Source organism: Juglans microcarpa x Juglans regia, chromosome 1D, assembly GCF_004785595.1.
Source record: "Juglans microcarpa x Juglans regia isolate MS1-56 chromosome 1D, Jm3101_v1.0, whole genome shotgun sequence".
NCBI lineage: Eukaryota > Viridiplantae > Streptophyta > Magnoliopsida > Fagales > Juglandaceae > Juglans > Juglans microcarpa x Juglans regia.
Window position 1 is genome coordinate 4,247,076 of NC_054594.1, and position 9,175 is coordinate 4,256,250.

General features: G+C 40.5%; 1 protein-coding gene across 1 annotated transcript; it reads right to left on the reverse strand.

The window, feature by feature from the left end:
* Positions 1-4,018: 4,018 nt before the first annotated feature.
* On the reverse strand, positions 4,019-4,912 carry LOC121239047. The gene has a single exon (XM_041136167.1). The coding sequence runs from the start codon at positions 4,910-4,912 to the stop codon at positions 4,019-4,021; it is 894 nt and encodes a 297-aa protein (XP_040992101.1).
* Positions 4,913-9,175: the final 4,263 nt, after the last annotated feature.

The window sequence follows — 9,175 nt, forward strand, 5'->3', positions numbered from 1 at the left end:
ATCTACATTCAGCTTGATCCACCCCTCTACCGGTTTCTCCCAGACAATAAGCTTCGGTTGATTCCTAGATCGAGAGACATACGAAACTTCAAGTGCACGAAGAATATCCTCATCACGTGCAGAGAGATGTCGTCATTTGACCATAAGTGAGGAAATCTTCCTTATCCAAACCTTAACAGCTAACCACACACCTGCTGCCGATTCCGTACAATTCTCCATTCTTGCCAGTTGAAACCAGTGATGTCATCCACCATGAAGAACCATCAAGTTGCGGAATGCCCAGAGCGGTAGCAGCCACCTTCCAGACTTCAGAAGCAACACTCCCACACCGCAAGACATGATCTAAGGTTTCAACCTGACCCCGTACACAACAATCACACCTGGAGGCCAACTGAATCCCCATAGACTGCACCCGAGAATCGACAGCCAAGCCATTAAATCTTACTTTCCACATGCAAACAGCCATGTAAAAGATGATGCCAAATCTATTCCATCCCCCTTAGCACTGTCCCTTTAGTATGAATGATCTCCCATGCCGTTGCAGAAGTAAAGATACCATTCCCTGATGGTTTCCAGATTGTAATATCCTTTCCTTCTCTTCCCGCCACAATTTCAAGCATGATCTCACTAGCCTTTGCAGAGCCAACCAGTTGTATAAGATGATTTTCATCCCAAGAGCCATCTACCTAGACATCATGTATACGAAAATCTGCTGGCACATCATTCCCATAAACACAAAGCGGCCCATTCTCCATCCAACTATCAAACCAAAATGAAGACCCCCCTTCTCGTACCTTCACTTTGACGTTATTAGCCACATATGGAAGAACAGATATAATCGAACGCCAAAACCGAGATGCAGTGCTACGAACTTCAACTTCTCTAATATGACCCTTCTTTGTATATTTAGCCCGAAAAAATTGAGTCCAAAGATTATCAACAGAAATCAATTTCCATGCAAATTTCATGTGGAGAGACTTTTGAACCTCCTGAAAATTCCTCAATCCTAGACCCCCCTCCTTTACCGGTTTGCACATTTTATCCCAAGCACACCATTTCATTTTCAATTTCCCATTAATCTCACCCCAAAAAAAGGTAGACAGCAGAGAGTTAATTTTCCTCAAAACCTGCAATGGGACGTTTAAAACTGCCAAAAGATGTGTAGCCATACAGGAGAGAACATGCTTGATCAACGTTAGTCTGCCACCTTGGGAAAGAAGCTTCAATTTCCACCCTGCCACTTTGTTTCGAATTTTTGCAAGAAGAGGTTCTAAGTCTCTCACGGTGAGTCTACCTGAAACAAGTGGAACGCCCAAATAGACAACCAGGAACTTACCTTCCACAAAATTAGTTAAACGCATCAGACTTCGACGCCTAGACAAAGTAATAGATTTGGAGAAAAACAAAGCTGACTTATCCTTGTTAATCAGTTGGCCAGACCACCTCTCATAGGCCTCAAACATTCTAATCAACCTCTGTACCGAACGCTTTCCCCCATTCACAAAGACTAAGAGATCATCTGCATAAAGCAAGTGTGAAACTAACGGCGCTCCCACAGGATGCGAGAAACACCCAATAAGACCCTCCCCAAAATTCTTATGAAGAATTCTAGACAAAACCTCCTCCATAAGAATAAACAAATAGGACGAGAGTGGGTCACCTTGCCGAAGACCTCGGGAAGGTCTGAAAAAACCTTGATAGGTCCCGTTCATCATAATGGAGAACCATGGAGACTGAATACATTCCCGCACTAAGTTTCGAAACCGAGACGAAAAGCCAAAACATTCAAGCACCTTTAACAAGAAAGACCAGACCAGTCCACTCGATCATAGGCTTTAGCCATATCAATTTTTACCATATATTACCTCCCTTCGTCTTCTTGTTCAGTGAGTGAACCAACTACTGTGCTAAAGTAATATTTTCAAAAATACTACGACCCGGGATAAATGTACCCTGCTCATGAGAGATCAACTGAGGCAAAAGATGAGTCATACGATGCACAAGCATCTTAGAAAAAATTTTATAAGCAACGGAGCATAGACTTATAGGTCTAAATTTATCAAAACTCTTGGGATCCTTCACCTTCGGGATCAAGACAATATAAGATGCCGTATAAAAGCGAGGCAAAGGAGAACCAGGAAAAAAATCCTTGGCTGCCCCTATAACATCATCTTTAATAATATCCCAGCAACTTAGATAAAAATCAGAACCAAACCCATCCGGTCTAGGTGAACTCTCTTTCGGAATCGACTTCAATGCTGCAAAAATCTCTTCAGCAGTAGGATCAAGGCCAAGGAACAAATTATCCTCCTCAGATATAGAATCTTGCATAAGATGCGAAAGATCAATCTGTTCAACAAAAGCTGGAGTAGAAAGAAAATTTTGAAAGTAGTTGAGCACTCCCTGGTGAACCCGTGCCGGGGTGTCCAGTACCGTGCCATCCTCCAACCTCATATGAGAGATAATATTATTCTTCCTCCGTTGATTAACAACCGCATGAAAAAATTTAACATTCTGATCCCCTTCCATCAACCATTTCTTTTTCGCCAACTGAGCAAGTCTGGTTTCTTCTCGCTACTCCCAGGTGTCCATTTCAATTTTTGTGACTAAAAAATCACATTCAACCTCAGGATCATAACTCTCTTGCAAACGACTTTCAAAGACCTCCAGTCTCTCTTCCAACCCCTTAATAGTCCGGCCTACATGCCCAAAAACCTGTTTATTCCATGCTCGGAGAGCCAATTTAGTTCTCTTCAATTTTTCTGCCAATTGTAAAAGACCCAATGCTTGAGAAGGAACCTTCCAAGCATCTTCCACACATCGTTTAAAATCTGCATGAGAACACCACATATTTTGAAATCTAAAAGGAGATTGTCCGTAGCTTACCACTTTATTCTGGAAATGCATAAGCATCAGACAATGATCAGACGACTTCGTATCAAGATATTCCAAGAAAGCCCGAGGAAACCGGGATGCAAACGGGATATTTGTAAGAGCTCTATCAAGCCGAGCCCAACTACGAGAATGACCCTCATGGCCATTACACCATGAAAATTTGAGCGTCCCACAACCTGAAGGTCCACTAAACTGCAATGGTCAATGCAAGCATTGAAATCCTCCATAGCGGACAAAGCCCTTGGATTCCCACCAATTCTTTCTCCATCAGCCCTAATAATATTAAATCCCCAACAACAAGCCATGGCAACTCGTTAGGATCAGTTCCCTCTAGACTATGCCAAAGATCTCGACGTTCTAGGGGGCTGCACTTTGCATAGATAAATGTTAGAAGGAACTTTTCCTCACCAATCCGAAACCACCCAGTGATCATCTGATTAGTCATAGACAGCAGCTCCCATTCGCAACCATCACTCCAAAAAATCCACAGTTTACCTTCCATTGCTACAATAATGGGGAAGCCCTAACAAGCAAGCCAAGCGAGGCATTTTTCCAACATTCGCAAAAGGTTCTGAAATCCCCACAATATTAACACCATACTTCTTCACTAACTGTTTTAATCGACTTCTAGATCTACCTAGCCCTCTAAAATTCCACACCAAAATATTATCAATCATAAATTCAGTTTAGAGGGTCGGGATAAAACCCGTTGTGATTGTCTCACCATATGTTTCTTTGTCACAGATGTTGTCGCTCTCGTTTCATGATTTCCTGGATCCGAGTCATACATCTTGCCCCGAGCAAGGGCCAAAGGTCTGCCACCATCCTCCGTATCTGATAAAGAAACTTCATTTCCATCCCTAGTACCGTATTCATCATCAACCATTATTTTGGCCCTGCATTCCATCTCCAACAGCTCAGATATTACGGCATTCTGCCCCCCCTCAAAATCATCTCTAATGAGTATGTTGCCCAGTGATAGCAGATCAACCATAGGGCTTCCCATAGTGCCACGGTCTATACCTCTTCCTCGTTCCACGTCATTTGCTGCCAAACTCGTCATCACAATTCCAGGTTCATCTGGACTCACGGCAAGCACCTCATGACTCAAAACAGTGTTTGGCTATTCTTCCGTAGGCCTCGACTCAACATCAGTACCATTACGCGCAATTTGTAAATTAACTGGTTCCTCCCTGCTCTGTTTCAGCAAACTCCCGTCCGCATCTTCCAAAGCCAAAACTTTATTAGCTGCTTCAAGCTGTAGTAGGGGAACATCCGTCGAAACAGGCTGTGATGGACCAACTCCTTCCTCATCACCTTCCTCATCACCTTCCTCATCTCGTACCTTCTTCCCATCCTTTTCACTCGTTTTTCCCTTCCAAATTTTCTTCTGCATCACACGATGCCCTGTTCCACCTGCATTACGCCGAGTTTCCCCCATCCTACAAACCACCTTCGTGTGACCTTGCCTACAACATTTGGTGCAATAAAATCCAAGTTTCTCGTACCGTACCTCCTGCCAGATTGTCCTGTGCGACGACACAACAATCGGAAAACCCTTGATCGGTTCCTCCTTCAGATCCACCTCAACACATTTACGTGCCCCCATGGCCCTTGTTTTGTGCAACGTCGCATTGCCTGTGCCCAAGTACCGGCCAAACCTACTAGCAAGGATCTGTAAACAATAAGTTCTATACATATGCATCGGAAAACCTGGTAAAAATATCCATTGTGGCGCCAGAGAAGATTCCACGTGAAGATCAAAATCTTTTGTCCACCGAAAAAGCCTGAAGACGTTACCGTCAATTACTCTGCCCTCTCGAGCCCAAGCATGTACAAAGCCCTTCTCAGATTGCATTTGAATAAGAACATGGTATGCGTCCATAAAACTAATAGAAGGAACCTCCATTAGACCCCATGATTTCATCACATGCATTCGTATCTTGTCAATGGATGGCCTTGAACGCGAAAACTTTAACACAAGTGCAAACCGGAAATCATCCGCGGCTTTCGTCATCTCTACTAGTATAACTTATATACTAGTACATAGTGTTATTAGTATACCATATATTATTAGCTTATAATATATTAGTGCATAGTATTAGTTGTTAATTGTACTTTATTAATATATTAACAATACTAGACTAATATACTAGTGTACTATGTATTAGTATAACATATATACTAATACATTTTTTTTATAGGAAATAGACTTCATTCCATTCAATGAAAACGAAGTTACAGTTGTGACTGACAAATACAGGAAAAAAACCTAGATTACAAGCCAAACTACTCGTATGTTTGAGGCTTCCCCGTACACAAATTTCTTTTTGACGGGCAATATCTTAACTTCTATAAGCTCTCTACTGACAAAACCTGATGAGATCTAAGACTGTAAGAACAAAGATTTCAATCCTAGTTTGTCTGACAATATAACACTCTGTAAAAACAGAGATAACCAACTCCCATCCTCCAAAGGAGGAGAGGGTTCTCTTGCTATGGACAACAAGTCCAATAACTTATTTATTTTTATTATTACCTAACACAAATAACAAAATAGAAAAACCTAGAAAATACCGAAAAAATAGGAATACAATAAATAGAAACTTGAAATACACTGAAAACCAAAAAAACAACGAGCAAGGAGGCTGTAGAGGGATGTGAAGGACACGTGCCACACTAGGATTGTGCTGGATTGTCGATCCTGAAGGTACCGAAATCACTGACCCCAGAAATGCAGTACATGGCGACAGCAGAGCCCTCTGTGTGGTGGTGTGTGGAGGCCACGCATGCACTTTGACCCGCGCATGGAGATCACTTGCCGCTCCTTTTGGTGAAACCTTTGGCAGTCTGAAAGATCGGTAGCTTAGGAGCCCCACGGTGGAGCGCGTGGTGGTCGATGGCCACCGAAAAAATCAAACGCTGCTTTTCCATGCTTTAATCAGAAGAAATAAAAACTAAAACTTAAACACTGACTAAAAAATTATATACTTGGAGAAAACTGCATCTGGCAGGGTGGGAGGGAGGAAACGAAGCTCCCACCACCTCAGGCTCCCACCCCCCTCTGAGGTGGTTTTCAATTTGCGTTTCTAGAGAGAAGGTAGAGCTTCTCTCTCTAGAAATATTTAGGGCCGGCTCCTTTGAGTTTTTATATATACTAGTAGACAGTGTTATTAGTATAACATATATTATTAACTTATAATATATTAGTACACAATATTAGTTCTTAATTATACTTTATTAATATATTAACAATACTAGACTAGTATAGTGCACTATGTACTAGTAAGTGTTTTAAGTGTATTTTAAGTGTTTTTGATTTTGATATTGAATACATCAAAGGCACTAATAATTCTATCTTTGATTTTCTTACCAGAGAGTTCTTGCAGACACCCAACCATGAGCGTGAGCAAGAAGAAACGAAAAGAAAAACAGAGAGCGAACCCCCCACCCTAATACCCAGTATAAAACTCATAAAAAATGAGTCTGGATCCACCATTGTGCCCAGTGCCTCATCAACAGCACTGGATATTGCCAATAGGTTCACACCTCTTCGTAAAATTGTGCAACCGGCGACCTTCGCGTCTATGGTTTCTACAGCTTTTGATCCATATGCGAAAGCAGTGGCATAAAAAATACCTGCTTTAATTACTCCTCAGTTTTTCCTCCCAAAAGGAAAATCTGAATATATGAAGAAGCCATTTATTACCCATCTGTTTCATATAGAACCTAACCGTTCTAATCTAACAGATCCATTCAAAATAGCATTTTCTTATTTTTCCCCCAATTTCCACTGGATACCTGAAGATTCCTCCAAAATTCTCCAGTATTACTCCAGTATTTTGATTTTCACCAACTCTCTTGTCATAAAACTCATTTATGATAAGAATGATTCCACCAAACTAATTTATCACAGTGCTTACATCCTCTGAGTCATTACAGAAGCCAAATGGGGAACAAACCCATGGACTCCCAAAAGACTCTCAGATTTTGCACTAAGTTATAATTACTTTGATTATATAACTGCTTGGAGACGCTTCATGTTTTTTCAAGTACCTGATATGAGCCATTCATGGTTCATCAATTTTGATACAAGATTCAAAGGAACTTTCCATTATTGGTTTCTCCAATGGTGGGACCAATTTGGTTTAATTCCAGACAATCTTCCTGAGCAGCTCGCTAGAGCTTTTACATTCTATAAACAAGTTGCTGGTACAAAGCTAAACCGGTATTCACAGATGTTTTCTTATGAGCTCCATTTTTGCAAGAACTACAAACTGCCGCGGATCTTCAAATGGACTTATGAGAAAAATGCTAATATAATTGACCGAGCTTACTTCATAAAATGGTGGGATAGGTTCAGATATACTAATAAAGTGATCAACCAGATGATTAAAGATTTTCCTTAAGTCACCCCTGATTTACAAGACAAAGAGGAATTTCCTGCAATTAAATCTGGTTTACTTGTTCCTGAATATCTATTAATGATTCAGACCCCTAATTCACCAACTGCTTCAGCAAGAGGAAAAACCACCAGCTCATCCTCAAAGAAATTTTCTAAGTCTGCCAAAGATAATATCCTACACAGACTTGGCAAAAAAGATTTAATAAAATTGCTTAAGCAACAATTGTCTAAGGCTACGAGTGATAATTCTGAAGAAGATGAGAATTCAGAAGCATCCTCAGAGGCTTCATAGAGTAACATATTTGGTCATGATTCAGAAGGCATTCCAAAGCTGGAAGATGATTGACTACTACTTGAGTTCAAAGAAGACTAACCAAAGTCTACTTTGAGATAATCGTCGCCTAGTATCCAAAGCAGTCGCCTCAAAAGACATCTGGAAGATAACCAGATGACCGAATGTAATTTTGTCATCTTATGTCAAAAGCAGCCGCCCACAAAGACAGCTGGAAAGACACAATAATGACACTCTGAGCCCCGTGCTTAAACAGTTCCTACTGTTCACTCACGGATTGATTTACTGTTTTACTTTAATGATTGTAAACAGGAACTCCTTATGTTATAAAAGGAGAACCTTACTCTTGCGCTAAGGCAGAACTCACATTCGAGAGAAACATTTCTGATTCTCTCTCCCTAATCTTAAGTCTCCTTATTTACCCTGATTTTTGTAAGTGCAAATCTGCACTACCTTGCACTTGTAATTACTTTAAACTTGTTAATTTTAATAAAGCTTATATGTTTATTACAACTGATTTTGCATATTCATACATGCATATGGCTGGTTTAACTGCCTGTTTAATTTGTGCTTGCATAATTTAATTATTGTGCAATTTACTCTAACTCTTCCTTTCCCTTCCTTCTCTTCTTCTTCAGTCAGCTTCGGCTTTTCCTTCTTTCCACTGTTTTGGTATCAGAGCCAATCTGGTATCTAATTGTTGTGAATTGTTTCTTCTTTGTTGAACTTATTTTGTTTTCTGACAACCCCCACCCGGAGTTTCTTCTTTGGTTGGTTCAGGATCATCTTTCGATAAGTAGGTCAGGAACCCGGAGGTGTAAGTCCCGTTTTAAAGCCAGGGAGGCTAGTGTAGGGCAACTATAGGTTCAAACCAGAGGGCTGAGAGTGATAAGTTCGCAGACCCCTGAGATGAGACGATCGGTGTTGTCCTAGGACAAAATGAGTTGGATAAATAGATCCAATTCAACAATTAGTTCCAGGTCGGCTATGCCGCCTGATATAGTTAATGAGGAAGACTGTGCTTTTGAAGTAGCAGAGTCCTCTGTGCTGGGATCATGGAAGATTCTAAAACTTGATGTTAGCACGATCTATCGAACCAATTGGTTTTAGAGATCCATGCACACACAATTTTGCGTGCGTACTATTGAACAAACTTATGTTATTTTCAAAACTGAAGAAAAATGTTATCTCTTCCCAAAAGAACAGATGACAAAATTCTTGCAGCAAGGGTTTAGATATATTCATATTGAATCTGTCCAAATTGCTGCCAAACCTTTAACAAGGAGAGGCATCAATGCATCCGTATTATTTTGTTTAAGGGATGCCAGATTCAATAATTTTGAAACAAGTATTCTCGGAATGATTCAATCCTCTTTAACGGATGGACCAGTCCATTTTAATTGTTATCCAGATTTAACACTTGCTCTTGATGATGAACATATTTTAAAATGTTTGACTTTAAGCATTTTAACTTCTGGATATGATATGCTTAAGTGTAGCAAACCCCTTACTTTGATTTACAGGATTTATTATCGTCTTTTAAAACCGAGTTTAAATCCGAAGGCTATTGCAAAACCCATCCA